Below are 21,945 nucleotides of genomic sequence, written 5' to 3'. Positions count from 1 at the left end.
GCCGGCTCAGAAAATTACTAGTGTAGCAAGAAAGACACAACACCGACATCCTGATGCACCATGTAAAATAACTATATTGAAGCAAATCATAGAAAGCAAGCAGGAGAGGTGACCAAATCACGAGCCATAGCTGCTCAGATTGCGGGGGCTTTAGTCGGTGCAGTAAGACTGCTGGACAATGACATATCGTATAAATTTATCCTACATTTCAGCTAGAGTAGCTTTTGCGAATGTCATGCAGAGCGGAACATTGCAGACTACCCGGGTGAGCCACATGAACTGTGCCGCTCGGTGAAGAGCATGCTTGTCGTCGTCTGGGGTTGCAAGAAGCAAAATGGTTCGAGATCATGATCGGTCTAGAACATTCGGAAACTTTACAAGCATCTGGTCTCAATACCTCACACCGCAGCTGATTTTTTGTCCTTCCCGTTGAGGCCAATTTAGTCCAACGTATCCCCTTGCTTAGCGGCTTTCTCTCCGAACTTCAATGATCACACCACCCTGGGGATACGTCCAGAGTTGATTGGTGCGGCAAGGCAAAGCGGCGTAGAATTTCAGCTCTACTGCATTTTAGACATGTATCTATTGATATTCCTGCCGCCACCTAACTTTAAGGCTTACGCTGGGTTCCTAGCTGACTCAAACACCCACCCCAGTTACGCCACTCGCAAGCCCATTTCGGGAACATTGTTACTAGCGGAGCAAAGATTAAGTCACCTATCCCCTGTAAGTCGCTAAAGAACGTGATTCGGAGATTTACAACCGTAGACCTGCTTCGCGGGCCGTGTTCAGTAGCCCAAGATATTAATTGTACGATACGTACTAATATTATAATTGGGGATCTTGGTCTCGGATCAGGTCACGCCAACAGTGTGCAAGAACGGTGAAGATACGTTTCCGGCTACCAGTTCGCACATAAAACCAGTGGGGATTCCCTCCGGTCTCCCTTGGTTTGTATCGGGAGACACAAGTCGACTCGGCACTGCATCTCCAGAGCTCCATAATCTCCGACTTAGGCTTGTGCTCAGCTCCTGTGCTTGCGCCGCTTGGGTGTAAGTGCGAACTCGCTCGTGGCTTACCCTGTTCAAGCAGTCACGAGGCTTGAGACAACTTGCGTAACATGTCCCACTTAGGCTGGCTATAGTTTCGGGCGTAACGAAGTCATGACGCTGCTTTCAGTCTTCGAGGTGCTCAAGAAGGTATTACATCCATGTCACAACGAGCCAAAGTTTGCCGAGTTAATTGCGCTTATCATTTCTTATTTCTGCATCACCGATTGTTCAGATGTTATTAGAGTGTCTGGTTAGAATACAATACAATCGGGACTATAACAGTTGAAAACTCATTTTTCTCATGCAACGGCCTTCATTTCCGCGATTATGTTGATGATCACCATTACCTCTTCTGAATGGCCTGGCCACAGTAACAAAAAACATGATGTGTGTGTCATTGTGGCATTTTATAGAGACCTAATGCCATGCAATAGGGTAACCGAACAATACAAAAGCTTTCAACTGTAAATTATCGCTATTCAAGGTGTGACGGACCAGGCAAATCCTTGAATACTGGCTGGCGGTCAAACGAAAACTGTGCCCTGTTAGTGACAGTTTACTCTCAAACACTGGGATTTTAACTTGCCCTCGTCCCATTGCCCATGTCCATGACCAGCGCTTCCTGCGAAAACACCACGAAGGATTCATAAAGATCAATAATCTCTGGCCGTCCGGTTGCATCTTCGAAGTGTTTCTGGGCCTTCCTGAACGCTGGAACGGATGACGCATCTTTGAGAAAGACCTTGTAAACCAGCGCATACTGCGGCATTTTAGTCCCCCCAAAATAAGAATTCAAATCAAACTTGTCCGAAACAGCGCCAACGTTACAAATCATACCCCAAGCATGGTCCTGGCAGTGAGTCTCCAAAGCTGCGGCCAAAAGCGGAGTAACAGTTTTCCCCAACTCGGTTCCGTTTCTCGTGTCATCTACCGTGGAAATGAAATACATGGCGACAGTGGCATTGCCTGCGTCTGTAGCATTGTTCCCATTCTTGATCCTCTGCTGTGCAGCTGCGGTCTGAATTAGCGCAGGCTTTTCATATGCCATCAGCACAACGCTAGTTTCAAAGTCTGCAAACAACGGTCCGTCCGGCCTGATTGTTGTCTTGGGAAACTCGCTAGAAAAGCAGCTGTCCACGTGGTTCCAGTCTCTGAAGAAGAGCTCTGTAGTGTCTTCTCTGCCGCACCAGTGCTGATTTGCGTTCAAAGGTCCGTCTGGGCGCAAACCAAACGCGGAGTCAAATATTTGAGTCTGGATGTATTTGCTGTTTTTGAATTTAGCAGAAGTCGTCATCTACCACACGACAATATCGTCCCTGCCGAGACCCGGGTTTACATACTATGGTTTGTGGTCCTCTTCCTCAGTTTCATCTGATATGCGCCCATGGATACGGAATCGGTGGTCGAAATATTCCTTGCGTGTCATATTTGGCTTACGCCGGCCGGTGGCGATCTGTTTGATGATGGACATTGTGGAAGATATCTGAGTTGTGAAATAGGATTCCGCGGTAATTATTATAGCTGAAAGTATTGTGAGCTAGAAAATAGGATTCGCGTCTGGAGTGTGGCTATATACCTGCTAAAAAACATCTTGAGGCTGCCGTGACCCCGTGTGTAACCCCTCATGCTGTCAGCCTGTCGGCCCCCCACTTCGGAAATGCCGAAAGAGTTTGGAAGATCGCTCGCGAACGTGGAGCCGACATCCCGGAGACTTGCTGCTATGAAGACCAGTGAGGAGTGATACTCCGGCCTTCGGGTTGAGGGGTATGAAGATGTCAAAGATCTTCTGCTCTTGCTAGATATTGGGGCAGATGGATTGGGTTTGTCGGTTTAAAGTAGATCACCCGTATCTACTTGGTTGGCGCTCATCCCGTCATCATCAAGATGTCCGAAAGAATGGAAAGAATGCGGACTGAAAGAGGTACGGGGAACGTGGAGGACGGGGGATGTGGAGGGCGGGGAATGTGGAGGGTTAGGAATATGGGAGTGGCTAAGGGATGTGGAGGTGTTGCGAATTGTGAAAAGCTGGAGTTGGCCGTCTTAATTAAAGCCGCGCATGGAGTATATAGTTCCTATATATGCATGATCGCTTCTATAAGAGCTACATCTGTATTACGTCTGATCTGAAACAAGCCAAAAACTGGTTGCTGCGGCTGGCAATATAAGAGTCCAGCAACACTGACGATGCTCGAGTGGGGTTGCGATCATGTCTCGGCATGATATATAGATCTATATCCCATGGGTGACTTCACGACCAGTAGCGACGCTTTTCCTTTCATCGCCAAAGAGGTACGATCGTTGCCCAAAAAGAAAACACCAGACCGGGATGACGTAGTGTATTTAGGGTAGTATCGGGTCTATATCCAGCCCCAGAATTAGTAATCCTCGATGTCTTCGTTAGGGCGTGCATTACTATTTCTACCTGTACTTCCCTCTCTCTACCCTTTTATAATGCGAGACAATCTTTTAGCCTACAACCAAAATAATCGATATTCTCTAAACAAATATTGGATACACACAGAATGACGCTCAAAACGATTCGGACGCCCACTCTAGAGATAGGGTACTACGAGCATGGCCCTACGTCCGGCTGGCCTGTTGTTCTTTCTCATGGTTTTCCCTACGATATCCATTCCTTCGACGAAGTAGCCCCGATACTCGCTTCCAATGGTGCACGAGTCATAATCCCTTATCTACGAGGATTTGGCCCAACTCGTTTCCTCTCGCCAACCGCCATGAGGACTGGCCAACAGGCAGCTCTTGGATCAGACGTCATTGAGCTGTTGGATGCACTCGGTATCAAGAAAGCCATCCTGGGGGGATTTGACTGGGGTGGTGTTGCCTCATGCGTGGCCGCAGCGCTCTGGCCAGATCGCGTCCATGGACTTGTTTCGTACGCCGGATATGACATAGTTGACCGCGTCGGCGGGAGCAAGGCGAGTGAGCCGAGTCTTGAATATGTCCAGTGGTACCAGCATTTGTTCCAGCATGAACGCGGAAGAGCATGCCTGGAGCAACACAGGCAGGATCTTTGTCTTATGCTCTGGCGACAGTGGTCACCTACCTTCTCCTTCAGCAATTCGTTCTTTGAGCGTACGGCAACTTCATTCGATAATCCCGATTTCGTCGATATCGTAATTCATGCATATCGATTTTGTTTTGGCTCTGAGGAAGGGGACCCTGTCTTCCAGCTACTCGAAGACAAATTGGCTTCCAAACCGCTGATAACAGTGCCTTCGATCACTTTGGACGGCCTGCAGGACCCGCTGAAGCCAGGTGGCACTGCAGCACACTCTAAGATGTTCTCCGGCCGGCACGAGAGGAGAGAGGCTGATGTTGGCCACGCATTTCCTATGGAAGCACCACAAGCTTTCGCCGATGCTATTCTGTCGATTCACGAATGGAACACGCGCTTATGATTCGCGGGATGCATGATGAGAGAGAATGCTATTTTTTGCGCAAACCTAAGTCTTCTGTATTTAGAGGGGTAAGGAATGGCAATATTGCTGTTTAATGAATGTCTGCTCACTGATTATCAATAAACCAAGCGCAGACGCGTAACTTGGAGACTAGTTGGCACGGATCTGGACTGTGAATTAATTGTACCTTGAATTTGACGCCTAATTTCTATCTCCCTCTTTCTCTACCAACGCCATAAGTCTCAAGCTCATATTCATAACCTCTATATTACATCTAAACCAAAGGTCCCTGGCCGTCACGGAATATCTCATCCCACCAAAGCTCATTTGGCGCGCCACAGATTGCATCAAACTCAACTTCCTCCATACGCTCGAAGACAGAGCTCTTCATCCATCGCGGCTTTTTCCCCAACGTCTCAGCATCTAGCGGTCGGTAGGTGATGGGACCGTTCTCAGTCTGTACCGTGGCCAACACAGCCGGCTCACCTGGCATCAAGCGACGTTGAAGGAGCTGCCGCAGGTGCTTGAAAAACCATGGCATGTGCCACCAGTCCCAGCGCCGTGCCTTTTGCCCCTCGGCTATGCCATTGTGGTGCAGTATGACGGGCACAGATTCTGTGAAGAAGTCGGCGTATAGTGGCATCTCTCCCCAGTCCGGTTTATCAACGAGGCCTTCCAGTGGGTTTCGCGCGGTCCGGATATCGTCCGGCACACCTTGTAGTCGCACAGGCTGTATGCCCAGATCTTGGGAATATTCGTCGATGGCGGTTTGGTTGTTCAATGTAAGAATCCTTCCATCATCCTTCCCATTCTGCGTTTGCACAGTAATGACTTGATAGTAATCCAGCCCAATGTGGTATTCGAAGTCCCGTTCAACCAGAGCCAGGGCCGCACTCATAGGTGCAGGATTTTCTCTTCGCCACTGTCGCCAGACTTCTTGCTCGCCAAACACTTGACCGGTAATGCCCTGCTCGCTCATTATATGCATGCCCTTATCAATCTTTTCCATCATTGTGCCTGTACCACGGCGGAACAAACGTCTCATGTCGCCTGCCTCCCCCATGTAAACACCTCCATTGATGTACCGAGGCCGTAGGTCATGGCTAATTGTCTGGTTTTTATCAGTCTCTGGGCCATAGAGGTCTTCCCTGATCGGGCTATCAGGAAGGTAAGGGCACTGTAGATTGTTGCCATCAATCCAAGGCCTAGGCCAGCAGTTTTTCTCACTCCCAGCCACAACGGTCTGATACATGGGCACAGGTCCTGGTCCCTGCCACTGCTCACGCAGTCTGGCATTTGCGTTTTCGTTGATATTGTGATACCGCTGTAATAGAACCTCTGGGGGTAGCTGGAACCACACATCAAAGGCGTCAACGATAAGCACAATATCATCATCCTCCAACTTCTCACTGGGATGTGCATCAGCACGCAGGACCGAGTCAAGATACCCCAGTACAGCAGGGACCTTGATGATGTTTTGGCCACCATCCCATTTTGTTAGGGTGCGGTGATCCATCCCCCATCCGACCAAGATGGGGGCCGGATAGCCAAGAGCCATAGCGGTGAACATGACCTTGCAGAGGTCCACGCTTGGTGATGTGGCGGGCACGATGACGACGAAACGTCGGTCGTTGCGCAGCGGCCGCGGAGGGTCCTCTGGCATGGGCCAGCCGCTGACATCCCACTGCTTAGGTGGTGGAATAGCTGGCTTCGACTCGCCTTCCGGGATAGGAGTGCTTTCCGGAATGACAGGGCTTTCGTCGACTGGAGGGTTTTCTGAAGCATCAGGTCTCTCCGAAAGAGGTGAGCTTCCAGGAGCATCAGAGCCATCATGAGCAAGAGAGCCAGTGGGAATGACAGAAGGTGGAGTGAGCTGATACCGGGTTAGAGACGAGCCTGGATTCGCGCATGATGACTACTAACCCGTGCAAAGGTAAACCAGAGGCCGATGGAAATAGAAGCAGCCACGAGGACTGCAAGGAGTTTGAGAATTTTCTGAAGGCCAGGGAAATTTACTCCATTTTGAAGCCCGACCTTGCCCGAGGCTGGGTTACCCGTGTCCCAGGACATCTCAGTCGCGATGCGCTTGGGGACGTCGCTATCCGGGCGCTTTTCCAGTTTGCGTCGTAGGTAAGAGAGAATTTTGGTTGAAATGATGCTTAATTGAGAGATCGGAGTGAACAGCCGTAGGTTAGAGAAGGGTCGGACAATGATCTAGGTCGTAAGGTTGGGTGACGGACTCCGTAGCCTCCAGCCAACACACGCTAGAACTCCTGGGGAATGTAGCCCGGGGACCTAATTTCAAAGTGGAGGTTATGTGGTTCAGGTGCAGCTTGCGAGCCATGTGCCCCTGGATGGTATCACCATCTTATTGGACAACTTGGTGCTGTAGCTTTATTTTAGTGATATCTGTCAAGGAAAAGGTGGCAAGCTAAGAAGAAAAGGGAGAGCATTCCAGGAATAGTGATGGACTATTGAAAGCCACATTGATAGCTCGCCCCACTTGAACCCCGGCAGAAGTAACTGTACATGGAATGACTTCAATAGCTGATAGTATCCATGGGGGGACAATGTAGATCTGTGTAGCTGGAAGTTGCAGGGGCTCCCATCCTAGACCAAAAATGGCTCTTCGTCCAATTTTGTTCTCCCTTGTGCTGAAGTGGCAGGATGCCAGGATGAAAGTCAAGATAGATTGCTGCAGTACAGTGTGTTTTTGGCCCAAGGACAGATTACGGCAACAGTTTTATGCCGACCCGAATCGCTCGAACCCCTAAGCACATATGCGACCATGATGGCGGGCGAATTCAAGGTTTCTCGGAATTCCTGGCAGAGATCACTCCGAAGCGATTCAATGTATGGTACACATTTTGTCGTTAGGCTCCATAGCATGAACTTTGAGACTCACAGACGTCGCCCACATAATTTGAAACTGGGCCATCAAGCGCTTCAAATCTATCAACGCCCTAATCCCTAGATATCGGTGGTGGCCTACAGGGACGCCAATATTCGTTAAATATTTCGGCTCTTTGCTCGAATTCATTAGAGCGAACCCATTGGACAAGGCCTCAGCTTTTAGCCCCAAAATTGTGGCGTCTGTCAAGAACCACCAACCTAGGGGCATTGAGACCCTGCGAAAGCTAGTCCAGGCTATTTGTCTTCGACGAACAAAGGGTCTTATCGCCGACGAGCTAAAACTGCCAGCGTATCATGAGCAGATTTGCGAGGTAGCGTTCACTGACGAAGAGCGTCGACTGTGCGATGTTTTCAAGAAAAGCTACGCTGCTGTCCTTGACGATGAGAAGGCAACTGTCACGATGAGCGATGCAAGCCATCCTTTCTGCGGTGTATCCGTTTCACAAAATACCAGACAGGACTGGCATTCGACTCTAGATTGCAGACACGCTAATATTCACCATGCCATGCAACATAGGCCAGAAGAGAAAAGAGCTGGCAGATCCCGCGTCTTGTCTGTGAGAAGGATACCGACAGAAACCCATCACGCGTGAGTCTGGGCAGATCGACAATACCATATCAAGCGTCATCCAAATGTGAACTGGCGGGTTTCTTCGTCACCGAACTCACTGAGTGTCTCGGATCTTCCCGCGTTGAGAAAATGAGCTAGACGTCGGAATGAGCCCAGTTCCGAAGCAGGATAATGCCATCACTCGACCCGAGCTAGACACTGGAAAAGATCTGTTCGGTAGACCGGTTATTCGGAAATGTCTCGGCTGGCGGTTCAGGGGCTCAAGGGTTAATCATGCTACATAGCCACAAAAGTTACAGTAATTACCGCCTTAGCAGGAGACTTAGCTACAGATTTACTTGTATCAATCGTTGAATTGCGAGGCTTGGGCTGCAAGGGTCTCAGTCTCGGCGCGACTTGGCATTCTTACTAATGGCCAACATGACGCGCAATCAGGGTCGGATCAAGCCTCAAAGTGCGTAACCAGTCAAGGTCCTAGTCATTTGTCAGCCTCAGCAGCATCTTCAGATGACTTTTGTAAGCTGGCTTCGGAATGACATCTGATTGGCCAAACACTCCGGAACGTCCAAGGAGCGTTGGACCTTTCGGCATAGAGGTGGGATGGCAAATCAACCCTATCAATGAAATGAGGTCGGAACAGGAAGAAGTATCTTACTACGTTTATGCTAACCGGGCATCTCGAGCTTCAGCCGTGCCTTCGCCATGAGATGGGTGATATACGTTACCAAAAATGTGAACGTGCAACATCGGGAGTGTCAGTTAGTCAACTGGAATGGAAAGCTTTGATGAGGTCAATCACGGAATACCCATACAATCAAAATCTCAATCTCAGTATGAACGAATGAATATTTACGATTCACAAAACTTCTACAAACAATGCTAGGAACTAAATAACCTCGAGCTCAACAGACCACAGCCACACATCATCCACACCTCCTGATGAACTCTTGTCAATCTCCTGTCCATGTAGAAGGGTAAATCAGCTGCCGTCAGCCGTCAAAGTAACCCCCAAAGCCTGGCAGACCGGCGGCGACAGCTTTTCCCCTTCCAAATGAGAAGCAATCCAGACCAAAATACGAAGAGACAAAGGGCACCCATGATGATGAACGTATCCCTTAGGCCGTTGTTGTTGATCCAAGGCTCCGTAGCGAAGATCATGGCACACGCAATGATGTTGCGCACCGTAATCATGGCAGTGGATGCCTCTCCAGCCTTGTGCGAGTAGCATTCGGTGACATAACCCAGTGATACTTCTCCCGCAATTGGGATTCCTGCTCCAATGAGCCCCATTCCGACGACTGGCACAATCCATGGCAGCCCGGAAGAAGCTCCGACTCCGTAGAGAACAAGCCCAGCGCCCATAATGGGTCCCGCCACCAACGCGGAGTAGATGCGTGATTCCGGTTCCATGACGCCATTGTTTTGGCGGGCCTGCCAGATCATGAAACGATCCGTTCCAGCTCCTCCTACGTAAAAGAGGACCATGCTGCCGACGAGGGGCGACAGACTCGTGAGACCGACAGCAGTGTAACTGAAGTGGTAACCATATAGAGGGCTCTGGAAGACAGTGTTGGAGGTGAAGGCCATAATAGCGAGCCACGAAATGCCGAATCCGTAGATGCAGGCTGACCAGAGGATGATGGGCTCGACGAGAAGCTTAATTGGCTGGATGATAGTGATGCCAAGTGATTGAGGGAGCTTGAGATTGGATATCAGTCCCAGTTTATCACGGTAGCTCTTAGCCTGGAGTGGTGGCCCAGAACCCCGGCGCGTGTTATCATCTCGGTTGTACCCAGTTTCCTCTAAAAGGAAGAATGCCAGAATCGAGACGAGCGCCATTGCGATGGCAAAGATCCAGTATACCCATCGCCAGCCAACTCCATCGACGATGAAGCCCGTGGCAAGAGGCCCAAGGAAGGATCTATCGCAGAAGACATTAGCAAGGAGCCAACAAGCAATAGTGACCAAGCGAAGAATATGAGCTGATAGCTCGCAACCCGCATCGGGAAAAACATTGTAGAGAATAAAGCCCGCAGTGTCACTCACCCAAGAGTAGCCGCAAGGACATACATCGACAAGGCAAAGCCTCGCTGATGGACAAAGAACTGATCATTTACAGTCACGGCGGGAAGCTGCTCAAATGGCGCGGCAACGAAGCCCATCAATATTCGAGAGCCGACAAAGACGTCGCTTCTCTGCGCAGTAGCGGCAACGATTTGAGCGACGCCGGTCAAGAGACAAGAGAGTATATAGACCGGTCGGCGACCATAGCGAAGTGCCTGGTCCTGTCAGAAGTTGTCTTTCCAAGACGCGCGGTGATTCAGCTTTGACTAGCAGAAGAACTTACCATGGGATTCCAGATAATATTGCCCATTCCGATAAATAGTATAGAGACGGCGCTTCCAACATTCAAGTATGATGCCGTGGTGTGAAACTCAGCGATAAGTGCACCATAGGTGACAGCAGTAGACAATGACACCACGGCAACCATAAAGGAATAGAGGTTTACCACGAAGAAGGAGCGGAACTTGCGCAGAGTACTCCAGTTGAGGGGATCATCAGGGTCGCTGGATGGTTCAGGTGACAAGATAATGTCGAGAGACTGCCTGTCTCTGCTCTGGCCAAGCAAGAGTCTGGTTCCGGGTACCATGTCGATGACTTCTGACGAAGTTCCTACCTCAACGTCGGTAGGTGATTGCTTATCTGGCAGATTCGCCATCTTCACCAGGGCTTCCGAGTTAGAGGTCATAGTTGACGCGGTGGGAGTTGGCTTTTACTATGTACTGGAGGCGAAAGATTGTTTTCCGGGCTCGCAAATGCTAACTGGGATGAAGGGAGCTGGCTCTTATATGACACCTAGATCAGTTACCCTATTATACGTAGATACAGCTACCACCAGTGCGTGATGACGATCGGTATGACCCTTTCCGAGTTTCCGAAATTCCCTTCTCTCACGTCTAAGTGCCATGGTTATAGAGAGGAATGACAAGAGAGCGACGACAAGAGAGCTCCGGTCTAAGACTCGGTTCCGGGCGCCATCTTCGGAGGATCCCGAAAAGCTGGCACTCTCATTCGTCCCTAGACTCGGAACCCCGCGTTTAATGATGGGACAATTTGCCGAGCACTACGGTTTCCAATATAACTGGCTTGTTCTCCTTAAGGTTCGCGCGCGCGCGAACAGGGTTAAGTTACAAACTAGCTACCCCAGTCTAGAATAGGAATCGAAACTACAAATGTGCTGAATCAGCTTCAGCAGGGGTTTGTCAGCTCGGAAACCATCTGAGGCCCTCGGAATCAAGTATCAACTGCTTGGACGTTGGCCGATAAAAGATCCAACAGTGCATTTGCAGTCGCCTTCCCAAGTCGTTACATTTTCCCCGTAACGCAACTCCAGTCCCAGACTCTATTATATTCAAAGGCCAATCCAAAATCCTTACTTTTTTTTCCACGTCACTCTGTATCAAAACATCCAATGTCTGCTCCATTCAACTGGCAGGATATAGTGGCAGCCAAGCGGGAGCATCGCGCCTCGCTCATCCCGCAGCATTGGCAGATCAAGGTTCACGACCAAGTGGCAGAATACAATCCTCTCAAAACGTTACTAGAGAGCGGCGTGTTGACACCGGAGGAACTCGACTTGACCAACACAAGCAAACATGATGCTGTTGGAACTCTCAGCCTGATCGCTGCTGGAAGCGTAAGCGCCGAGAACCTCGTCACTTCGTTCTGCAAGCGAGCTGCTGCGGCGGACAGTTTGACCAATTTCATCACCGAGGTCAACTTTGAGAGAGCCATTCTGCGTGCAAAGGAGCTTGATAAGCACCTGAAAGAGACTGGCAACGTCGTCGGACCGTTGCATGGTCTACCCATCACCGTCAAAGACCATATGGATGTCGAGGGACACGATTCATCTGCCGGCATTGCGGCCTTCTGTTTCGACCCTGCAAAGTCCAACTCGTACCTTGTACAGATCCTCATTGATTCTGGCGCTGTCGTCGTTGCCAAAACCAACGTCCCCCAAACCTGTCTCGCCGCAGACACCATCAACGTAGTGTTTGGGAGAACTCTGAATGCACACAAGAGCGGCTTCGGGGCCGGTGGCTCGTCTGGCGGTGAAGGTACTGCTCTCGCCATGGGTGCATCTCTCTTCGGACTGGGCTCCGACGGCGCTGGGTCTGCTAGAATGCCCGCGATGGCGAATGGCGTCGTCGGTTACCGACCCAGCGGCTATCGTCTCCCCGCCGATGGCAGATCCATTCTGGACCCTGGCATCATAGGCATCACACAGTTGGGCCCCGTGGCAACATTTGGCTTTATGGGTCACTCAGTTAGAGATATTCGACTGATAACGAAGCTGGTCAGTGATTTCAAGCCATGGGAGAAGGACCCCTTTTTGTATCCGTCTCCCTGGTTGAGCATCACGGCGCCAGCAAGGCCTCGTATTGGAGTTTGGGCCCTGGATATAACTAACAATTTTTGTCATCTTTTTCCTCCTGTGAGGCGAGGCTTTCTAGCAGCTCAGGAGCGTCTGCGGCTGGCTGGATATGAGTTGGTCGAGTTTACACCGCCAGACATGTCCGAGGTCTGGAATCTCTGCAAGGCATTTATCCATGTCCAGGGAATCTCTACATTGACCAAGGAAATTTCAAAGGAGCCGACCATGGACATTGTGGAAAAGACGGGTATTCTGGGGTCCCGATGGTCCAAGGGATTGAAGATTGAGGACGTTCACGAGCTAAACCAGAAGCTTGCGCTCCTCAACATCCAGATGAAGCAAGCATGGAACGCGAGTGGTAGTCCGCTCGATGCTCTCCTTTGGGTGACAAGCCCCAACCCGGCTCTTCCCATTGACGAGTGGACAGATACTACCTTTACAACTGTTTTCAACGCGGTTGACTGGCCGGCCATCTCCCTGCCTTTAGGCATGAAGTGCGACAAAGAGGTTGATGTCCCGTACAAAGACTTCCAACCCTTTAGCACTGAAGATGCTCGACTCCAGGCTCTGTATGAACCTCATAGGTTCCATGGACTTCCACTGTCGGTACAGCTGGCAGGCCAAAAGTTTGAAGATGAGAAGCTTCTTACTATTGCGGAATGTATCCATCCCATTATGGGAAATATTCAGTAGCTACACTAGTTCGCCCATCGGGCTGATTTCTATTCTATCATTCGTGGCTCTGTTAGATGCATTGCTGAATGGAGATAACAAGTATATGCTGATTGCTATCAAATTCTTCTCTATAATCTTATCTCTCTTACCTATCTCAAAGGTCTATTTCTTACCAGGCTCAAATTATACGCACTGTCAGCACCTGCTACTAGACGACACTAACTCGTGGTTAAGTATGCATGTAGCTACAACTATCGGAACTCTAACCATCAGTCTGGTTTTTTATGCTTTATTTGCTCTAAGAATATTCACTCAAGTATTTAAACCTTACTATTTATTGAGTGCTATAAATTCTGAATCTATTTAGGTGCCCAAATTAGATACTAAATAAGAAAATAATAATACTATATATATATGCAATGAAAAGTGCCCATAACTAATTAAAATAATACATAAGCTCGGAATCTAAAGAGATTAAGTCGCTCATCGGGAAACTCATCACCTGCCTATCATCCATACCTTCAGCTCCGTGTAACTTCTTAAACAACTTCTCCAGCATATCTACCGCCTTCCTTGCTTCACTCGAACGATCCACCTGCGTCACCCATATCTCACGCGCTTTCGAGAGAGCCAGCTCAATTTCGATGCAACGTTCGTCATCCTCGCCCTGGATGCCAACGGGTAGGGAACTTGCCTTGCGGTACAGGTAAGTACAGAGGACAGTAGTGGCCATCAGAAACTCGTGCGCGACGACAGACGATAAAATCCACCTCACCGGAACCAGGCTGGCATCTGGTTGCGTTTCCGCGTAAAGAATGCTGTGGTACTCAAGCAACTTCATTGCGGCCTCGAGACACGCATCGACGGACTTAGCACATGTAGAGCTTTCCCATTCACTGAGCTCGGTTGTTGGGTTGCTGGTCATGGCACCTTCGAACGCCTGGACATGTTGCCGATATAGCGGTAATCTTCCCTTTTGCAATAGAATCGCGAGACTTAGACGATGAGCTATGTCGTGCGCGGTGTTGGAGAGGCAATCGGACAGATTATCGAATTTGAGGCCAGCAGAGAAACTATCATATGTTTGTTGCAATAACCCCCCTAAATGGTTGCTTTTTGTGTAGAAGGAGCCGTCTTTGTCGGCAATTGAGAGGTTTGTATCCCAAACTGCGGCGATGATTGAGACGAGCTTGTGCCTGCTTTGTAAAAAGAGCATAGGGGCTACCTCAGTTTCAGGCCGTGACGGTGGGAGTGATTCAACATCCTCATCGAAGTCATCGTCGTAGAGATTTCGAGGAGACTCCGTATCCCACTGGCCGTCTTTTATCATTCGTGGCATCCCCATCTGAATGGAAGAAATGGTATCGATTACGTACAAGAAGCACCAGACACGTCTTCGTATCTCGCATTGGAAGGCCGTGATGCCGGGAAACCGGGATGGTTCGCGATGGTAGCCCATTCGAAGAGCCAGACGAATGATTATTCCCGACAGCATCCATTTGCCCACTTCGGCATCAGGTTGCCTGACAAACTCGATGGCTAAATAGTGCATGAGCGCTTCAATGACGTCGGGGCCGCCTCGACTGTAATCGCCAAGCACAAGACACTGGACAGTCTGTTGAAGGAATTTTGGCTGCGGCGATTGGCACTGCATGGCATCATGCTCAGGAGCGGCAGCTGTTTGTGCACCTGAGCTAGACAGCGTCCTCAGGCATAAGATGCTGTAGAGAATGGCAAGCCATGGGAGGGAGACGGCAGATGGGTTTGCCCAGAACGTTTCATACTAGAGTAATTTCTGTCAGCTACAACACGTCAAAGACTGGATCCAAAGCCATGCTAGGTAGCTTGTAACCGAAAGCAAAACAATCCAAGGCATGGAAACGAGGCGTAATATTTGAGTAACCAACTGATTGATTGACATACTCTTCTAAGGAATGACTGTTTATGCACACGTACTTGACGGTATTTGTGAGAAAGGTGCACATTAGCGGGATGCGAATTCCGGGTACTCACCAGGTAGGTGCATGTTGAAGTATCGAAAAACCAGGATATCTACCAAATTTCGCTCCGGCATTGACGCCAGGATTTGCTGTTTTGATATCGACTCGTGACAACCGGCAAAGAGCAAGGGTCCCTTGGAAGGCTGTTGTATTGTAGGCATATTGTTATGTTCGTTGAGACAGCTCCTCAGCTCAGCGATGCCATCCAATATGGCCGACCAGTGGGAACCGTGGACGTGGATGGGGCCATTCGAGTCGAATAACATGCTGCCAGAGTCTGATAGGGCGCTCTGAGGCTGGGATGGAGGGTCCGAGATGCCGTATCGAAGTTGGAAGCCTTGTTCTCGAACAGGTTCTGTTCGGGATTGACGGATCTCATACGTTGAGCCTGGCTCTTGCTGGTCCTCTGGTTGCACGAGACTTGTCAAGAGATTTTCGAGTTTGTTTAATCTCTGTACAAGGCTGGACGAGGCCGACGTAGGAGGCCTGGGCGGGTGAACCGGCGTGTTTGGTGAATAGGCGCAGGTGGATGAGTGGCCACGGGTCTGGCAATTCCCACAAGGCCTTTGGCGGTCACACTTCTGTCTATCAAGCAAATCAGTCAGCTTCTTTTGCAAACAGCCAAAGAACAAGGCCGAGGTACTTCATTTTCTTGCAGAAGTTGCAGGAGAGCTGAACCTTGTCTCTCCGTCGACTACTGGGGATCCCTCGCGGCCCCGGCTTCGGGCTCAGTTCCTTCATCGGAGCTGTCCGTGACAGGAGTGTGAGTGATGAAGCGAAGCAAATGAATGGCGACCGTCATATGTAGCTTCCAAGTTTTAATTGCATTTTGCCAGGTTCTGTCCATGGACTAAGTGTTAGTCGGATGGATCCTCTCGGGTCTCTTTAATCCCCGGCCGCCGACCCTCCGATCCTCCGATGCCGATGCCCCACTTCTCCCTGATCTGGAGCCGGAGGCCGTGACTGGATAATATCGGATCATGCCCGGTTTTTGGAGACCACTACCGTAATAAAGACGCGGAATATCGGACGAATATAGCCCGGTAGTGCCGAATTTCGGGACATGTTTGAAGTCCGGGAGTTGTTTGATCTAGGTACTTTTGGCCCAGGCTACTTAAACGAAGTCCCTCGCCACTCACCAACCTGGCCGATACCCGCCACTCTTCACCCTTCCTCTTCCCTTCATTCTACAGTTGCAGACATGGCCGACTCCGCCAGTACAGACAACACAGCAAGGGACTCGGAAGTCCTCGACCACAGAGAACTTCAACAACTGGCTCGCATTGCAACCGATTTGCAAGCAAGGCGGATTTCCACTCAGCCCTGTGACCATGGCGAACTCGACCCTCGTCTTGACCCGACCAGCCCAGACTTTGACCACTACCGATGGGCCGAGACGATGCTCGAATCGATGACTGAAGCTGGCATCGCGCCTCAGACACAAACCGCTTGCTTCGCCAACCTCAGCGTCAGTGGCTCGGGCTCTTCTCTCCAGATCCAGCAGACGGTCTTGTCTGGTATCATGACTCCTTTTCAGAAAAAGCCTTCAACATGGTCCGTGGATGCCGACCAATCGCTAGACGACGGATTCTCAACAGCTTCGATGGAATACTACAGAACGGAGAATTGCTGCTGGTCCTCGGCCGGCCCGGAAGCGGCTGCTCGACGTTTCTGAAGACTCTTTCGGGACACCTCGACGGTGTACGGATGGAGCCCGAGAGCCTTATCCGTTACAACGGGGTCAGCTTTGAGGACATGGTCAAGCACTATCGTGGCGATGTTGCGTACAACCAAGAGGTGGGTGAGCATTTCCCTCACTTGACCGTGGGGGAGACTCTTTCGTTCGCCGCTTCAGCTCGTGTTCCCCAGCAACGACCCAATGGCGTGTCCAGAAACGACTACGTCGATGTTGTCGTCAAGGTTGTCATGGCTGTCTTTGGGCTGACCCATACATACAACACCAAAGTCGGTGACAACTTCATCAGGGGCGTGAGTGGTGGCGAGCGGAAGCGGGTTAGCATTGCCGAGATGTTTCTCTCCCGTGCACGCATCGGGGCCTGGGACAACAGTGCCCGTGGACTTGATGCCGCATCTGCTCTCCAGTTTACAGAGGCACTACGACGCTCAGCGGACCTGGGGAAGGCATGCCATGCCGTGGCAGCCTATCAGTCTTCTCAGTCAATGTACGACCTTTTCGACAAGGTCATTGTCCTCTACGAAGGCCGCGAAATCTTCTTTGGGTCGTGTGCCCGGGCTGTCGAGTTCTTCCTGGAGATGGGATGGGAGAAGGATCCCCAGCAAGTCGTGCCGGATTTCTTGACAGCCATCACCAATCCAGGAGAACGACGAGCCCGCCTGGACATGAGGGAGAAGGTGCCCCGATCGCCAAAGGAGTTTGAGCAGTACTGGAGGGAGATTCGTGACTACCAGCAGCTCAAGACGCAGATTGAGACCTTCCAGCAAGAGCATCCTCTTGACCAACATCAAGCAAAGGACATTCGAGACAGCCATGTAAAGCAGCAGGCCAGGCATACCAGGTCCGCCAGTCCCTACCTTCTCTCCATTCCCATGCAGATTCGGCTTTGCCTTCGAAGGGCTTATCAGCGTATGCGGAATGACCTTCCCACTGTGCTCTCCACGGTCATTGTCCAGATTGTGCTGTCCCTCATCATAGGCTCAATATTCTACAACTCGCCCAACAGCAGCAGTGCTTTCTTCCAAAAGGGTGCCGTCATCTTCTTTGCTGTCCTCATGAACGCGTTGATCACAATGAACGAAATCATGCAGCTCTACAGCCAGCGGAGGATCGTCGAGAAACAGGAGAGGTATGCCTTTGTCCATCCTTTCGCGGAGGCCCTGGCAAGCTCTGTGAGCGACTTGCCAGTCAAGATCCTCAGATGCTCAATCTTCAGTGTCATTCTTTACTTTATGACGAACCTGCGTCGAGAAGCATCGGCATTCTTCGTCTTCTATCTCTTTCTCCTGACTGCTGTTTTAACAATGTCTGGAATCTTCCGCAGCCTGGCCGCTTGCACCAAGACCATTGGCCAAGCTATGAGTTTGGCGGGAATCATGGTCCTCTGCATCGTTGTATATACCGGCTTTACACTCCCGCAGGCATACATGCGGTCGTGGTTTGCGTGGATACGATGGGTGAATCCCATTTTCTACGCCTTCGAGGCTCTGATCAGCAACGAATTTCACGGACGAGACTTCCCGTGTGATGCATTGATCCCTTCATACGGAGTCGGCAACTCAGTCATATGTTCGGCCGTCGGTTCGCTGCCAGGCGAGCTTCACGTCTTCGGCGACAACTTCATCAAGGCAAACTACGATTACCATTATTCCCATCTTTGGCGAAACTACGGGATCCTGGTGTCTTTCTTGGTGCTGTTCCATTTCATCTACTTCTTTGCGTCAGAGCACGTCAAGACCCATGGATCAAAGGCCGAAGCCTTGGTCTTTCTACCTGGCCATGCTCGGCAGTATCTAAAGGAGAACGACATCGAGGCTCTGCCGAGGACTCGGACTGTCGAGTTTTCAGCTGGCAACACGATAATGAATCTGCCCAAGCAGAGGGATATTCTCATGTGGAGAAACTTGATCTACGATATTCCTGTATCAGAAGGCACAAGACGCCTGCTGGATGACGTGAACGGATGGGTTCGTCCCGGTACTCTGACGGCACTGATGGGTGTCTCAGGGGCAGGCAAAATTACACTGCTTGACGTCTTGGCCCAGCGAGTCTCAATTGGTGTGGTCACGGGCGACATCTCAGTCAACGGCCAATCTCTAGCTGCTAGCGTCCCTAGAAGAACTGGATACGTACAGCAACAGGATCTACACCTGGAAACAACTACAGTACGTGAGGCGCTTCGTTTCAGTGCCATATTACGCCAGCCGCAGTCTGTGCCAGATCAGGAGAAATACGAATACGTGGAGAAAGTCATCGAGATGCTTGGAATGGAAGATTTCGCCGATGCAGTAGTGGGTAACCCTGGAGAGGGTCTCAATGTTGAGCAGAGGAAGCTACTCGGCATTGGCGTAGAGCTTGTTGCAAAGCCTACGTTGCTCATCTTCCTCGATGAACCGACCAGTGGACTCGATTCCCAGAGCTCATGGACGATTTGCTCGTTTCTCCGGAAGCTGGCAGATAATGGCCAAGCAATCCTGACAACGATTCATCAGCCCAGTGCGCTCCTATTCCAGATATTCGATCGGCTTCTCTTCCTGGCCCAAGGCGGCAAGACTGTCTATTTTGGGGACATTGGGTCTCATTCGCATATTCTTTTGGACTATTTTTCGAGAAATGGAGCTCGGAAACTAAAAGCTCTGGAGAGTCCTCCCGAGTACATCCTCGACATAGTCTCTAGATCAGGTGCCCCTAATGTCAACTGGGTTGACCAATGGAACAACAGTCAAGAGAAGAGAGAGGTTCTCGAGGAGCTGGAAAGGCTCAACAAAGTCACCGTTTCCTCTGCAAACAAGTCTAGTGAAGCAGACTTTGACAGAGAGTTTGCTCTTCCCATCCACCGACAATTTCGACATGTGGCTGTCCGGGCTTTCCAGCAGTACTTCCGGCAGCCAGAATACATCTACTCCAAATTCGTTCTCGGTATTATCTCTGGCTTATTCATCGGGTTTTCCTTCTGGAAGGCCGACAGTTCTCAGCAGGGATTCCAAAACGCTCTCTTTAGCATTTTCCTTCTTTGCACTATTTTCTCGACCCTGGTTAACCAGGTCATGCCAAAGTTTGTAAGGCAGCGCTCTCTCTTCGAGGTCCAAGAGCGACCATCCCGGGTTTACTCGTGGAAGGTCTTTATCCTGTCTCAGATCCTGGTCGAATTCCCATGGCAGGTTCTCTTAGGAATCTGCGCCTGGGCATCCTTCTATTATACCGTCTTCGGCACCAGCACAATCTCCCAAAGCCAAGGGCTCGTTCTGCTCTTCATTGTGCAGTTCTACATCTACGCTGCCAGTATGGCTCAAATGGCTGTTGCAACGGTCTCTGACCCAGCAATAGCAGCCATGTTTGCCATTCTAATGTTCGGTCTGTCCTTTAACTTCAACGGCGTGATGCAGCCCCCAGATGCATTGCCCGGGTTTTGGATCTTCATGTGGCGCGTGTCTCCCTTTACCTACTATATCGGTGGTATCGGAAGTACTGCTCTTCGCGGACGAGAAGTAAAATATTCCAATGAAGAACTGAGTGTCATCGACCCTCCGCTTGGACAGACATGCGGCCAGTACTTTTCCAAGTATCTTGAAGCGGCGGCTGGCCGACTCTACAACTCAGAAGCTACGACAGGGTGCGAATACTGTTCTATATCATCGGCAGACCAATATCTCGCTGCCCGGAAGATCTTTTGGGACGAGCGCTGGCGCAATTATGGTATCTTCTGGTGTTACTTCATTTTTAACACCTTTGCAACCGTCGCTTTGTACTACTTGTTTAGAGTACGAACTTGGGGGTCCAAGAAGGGGAGGCTGTAAGTTGGCTCAAACAGGTTATAACGTGTCTCGCCCTATAGGCTGTACTGTTGAGAAACATCATCCTTGTATAATTTACTTCTTATAGAAGTTTCTCTTTCTTTTTTATTATCGATTAGATATTAGCTTTCTAAGCTGTATTTTAAAGAGCCATTTTTAGATTCCTAAGTTATATTTAGCTTCTTAAGCTATATAAATTCTTATATTAATAGAAACAGTTCTTCTTTAATATAAAACTACTTTTAAAGATTATAAATTAACAAAATTTTGTATTATATAATCTGAGTAATTAAAAAATACCTCTTTTAATATATTACTCACACTCATTCGCCCGTCGGGCTGTTTGTATTTACTCCATCATTCATGACTCTGTAGGATGCATTGTTGAATTGAGATAATAAGTCTGTGTTGATTGTCGTAATTTGTTTGGGGGATTCAGAATCCGCCTAGTTTATCTAGAGAATTAAATCTGTATTGGCACTTCTGGAGCCTTCAGTCCTTTATATTAAACTAAATTATATCCGACTTTAAAGTCCCATCCGGTTCAATTTCACATATTACTGCATTTTCTATAGAGTGTCACCTCGATATGAAGTCGTCAAATTATACATTCAACACAGGGACTTTTGCAACCTTTATACTCTTCTCAAAATTTTAAATATTGCTCGAGCCTCTGGTTTTGTCTTGCATATCTCCCATTCAGTCATCACTTTCAGCATGAAGCCTCTACCATCCCTTATTAAGCCTTCTTCATTTATTCTTCTCTGCAACCACCAGGTATTGGGTCATAATAATCCCACTATCCAAACACTTACACCCTGTAAGGTTTAGCTTAGCAGGGCTTCTGTCAAACTCCTCAATCATCCTGATACCATCCCCCAGTATAACAGGCATGACGGCCGCTTCGATAGAATTAAGCAAGCCAGCCTCCAGGCATTGTGTCGCCAGCGTGCCGCCTCCCATAAGCCAAATATCCTTTCCATTGCCAGACTTTAAGTCTCGGATGAAGTCGACAATGTTCTCTGATATAACGGTAATATTGGGGAAATCCTCTGGTCGCATAGTTCGGCTTGCCACAATAACAGCGTTTTTAGGTCGTTTGAACAGAGGATTCTCACTCGGGGCCCCAAGAGCGACCATAACCTCGTACGTCTTGCGACCCATGACGAAGAAGTCAAACTCCCTATATAGAGCTTCAAAGTCAATGCTAGAGTCCTCGACAATCCAATCGGTCGAGCCATTTGAAGAGGCAATGTACCCGTCCAGGGTTGTCGCGACGTTGTAGCGAAGTTGTGGCATGGTGACTGAGGTGATGGTCAACTTGTGAGGTTTTTTTATTTCAGGCAGAAGCATGAACAAGACAACTAGGTGCGGGGTTGACAAGGCAGCA

At 49.7% G+C, this 21,945-nt stretch overlaps 8 protein-coding genes across 8 annotated transcripts; 3 read left to right on the top strand and 5 right to left on the bottom strand.

The window, feature by feature from the left end:
• Positions 1–1,272: 1,272 nt before the first annotated feature.
• BGZ61DRAFT_557853 (uncharacterized protein) lies at positions 1,273–2,523 on the bottom strand (the record flags this gene model as incomplete). The annotated part of the gene is made up of 3 exons (XM_046255701.1): positions 1,273–1,587; positions 1,639–2,317; positions 2,393–2,523. The coding sequence occupies 3 exons, from the start codon at positions 2,521–2,523 to the stop codon at positions 1,528–1,530; spliced, it is 870 nt and encodes a 289-aa protein (XP_046098446.1). The 3' UTR covers positions 1,273–1,527.
• Positions 2,524–3,515: 992 nt separating this feature from the next.
• Positions 3,516–4,625, top strand: BGZ61DRAFT_460965 (Alpha/Beta hydrolase protein). Its single transcript, XM_046247080.1, has one exon. It carries the CDS (start codon positions 3,575–3,577, stop codon positions 4,469–4,471), a length of 897 nt encoding a protein of 298 aa, XP_046098445.1. The 5' UTR covers positions 3,516–3,574; the 3' UTR covers positions 4,472–4,625.
• A 19-nt stretch (positions 4,626–4,644) lies between these two features.
• BGZ61DRAFT_509434 (uncharacterized protein) lies at positions 4,645–6,676 on the bottom strand. The gene is made up of 2 exons (XM_046252001.1): positions 6,395–6,676; positions 4,645–6,344 (listed from the first exon to the last, which is right to left on the bottom strand). The coding sequence occupies exons 1-2, from the start codon at positions 6,539–6,541 to the stop codon at positions 4,746–4,748; spliced, it is 1,746 nt and encodes a 581-aa protein (XP_046098444.1). The 5' UTR covers positions 6,542–6,676; the 3' UTR covers positions 4,645–4,745.
• Positions 6,677–7,434: 758 nt separating this feature from the next.
• BGZ61DRAFT_498142 (major facilitator superfamily domain-containing protein) lies at positions 7,435–10,605 on the bottom strand (the record flags this gene model as incomplete). The annotated part of the gene is made up of 5 exons (XM_046251245.1): positions 7,435–7,500; positions 9,192–9,486; positions 9,748–9,876; positions 10,026–10,234; positions 10,303–10,605. 5 exons carry the CDS (start codon positions 10,603–10,605, stop codon positions 7,435–7,437), a joined length of 1,002 nt encoding a protein of 333 aa, XP_046098443.1.
• An 822-nt stretch (positions 10,606–11,427) lies between these two features.
• Positions 11,428–13,083, top strand: BGZ61DRAFT_364560 (amidase signature domain-containing protein; the record flags this gene model as incomplete). The annotated part of the gene is made up of 1 exon (XM_046241530.1): positions 11,428–13,083. One exon carries the CDS (start codon positions 11,428–11,430, stop codon positions 13,081–13,083), a length of 1,656 nt encoding a protein of 551 aa, XP_046098442.1.
• Positions 13,084–13,501: 418 nt separating this feature from the next.
• On the bottom strand, positions 13,502–15,646 carry BGZ61DRAFT_364340 (uncharacterized protein; the record flags this gene model as incomplete). The annotated part of the gene is made up of 5 exons (XM_046241512.1): positions 13,502–13,966; positions 14,012–14,848; positions 14,985–15,003; positions 15,075–15,355; positions 15,416–15,646. Coding segments are annotated over 5 exons (1,833 nt in total), but the record flags the coding sequence as incomplete, so codon positions are not given.
• A 620-nt stretch (positions 15,647–16,266) lies between these two features.
• Positions 16,267–20,810, top strand: BGZ61DRAFT_557843 (putative ABC multidrug transporter; the record flags this gene model as incomplete). Its single annotated transcript, XM_046255700.1, has 3 exons — positions 16,267–16,619; positions 16,664–20,554; positions 20,804–20,810. 3 exons carry the CDS (start codon positions 16,267–16,269, stop codon positions 20,808–20,810), a joined length of 4,251 nt encoding a protein of 1,416 aa, XP_046098440.1.
• Positions 20,811–21,227: 417 nt separating this feature from the next.
• BGZ61DRAFT_460963 (dihydrofolate reductase-like domain-containing protein) lies at positions 21,228–21,869 on the bottom strand. The gene has a single exon (XM_046247079.1). The coding sequence runs from the start codon at positions 21,852–21,854 to the stop codon at positions 21,306–21,308; it is 549 nt and encodes a 182-aa protein (XP_046098439.1). The 5' UTR covers positions 21,855–21,869; the 3' UTR covers positions 21,228–21,305.
• Positions 21,870–21,945: the final 76 nt, after the last annotated feature.

Source organism: Ilyonectria robusta, assembly GCF_021365365.1.
Source record: "Ilyonectria robusta strain PMI_751 chromosome Unknown BGZ61scaffold_25, whole genome shotgun sequence".
Lineage (NCBI taxonomy): Eukaryota > Fungi > Ascomycota > Sordariomycetes > Hypocreales > Nectriaceae > Ilyonectria > Ilyonectria robusta.
Note: the sequence above shows the minus strand (reverse complement) of the source record. Positions and strands in the feature narration are given on the sequence as shown.

What these genes read in the sequence shown, in the direction of transcription:
- BGZ61DRAFT_460965 (XM_046247080.1), top strand. Translation starts at nt 3,575, where the DNA reads ATGACGCTCAAAACGATTCGGACGCCCACTCTAGAGATAGGGTACTAC.
- BGZ61DRAFT_509434 (XM_046252001.1), bottom strand. Translation starts at nt 6,541, where the DNA reads ATGTCCTGGGACACGGGTAACCCAGCCTCGGGCAAGGTCGGGCTTCAA. An exon ending in TCTGGTTTACCTTTGCACGG is followed by an intron (nt 6,345 to 6,394) that starts GTTAGTAGTCAT and finishes ACCCGGTATCAG; the next exon opens with CTCACTCCACCTTCTGTCAT.
- BGZ61DRAFT_460963 (XM_046247079.1), bottom strand. Translation starts at nt 21,854, where the DNA reads ATGCCACAACTTCGCTACAACGTCGCGACAACCCTGGACGGGTACATT.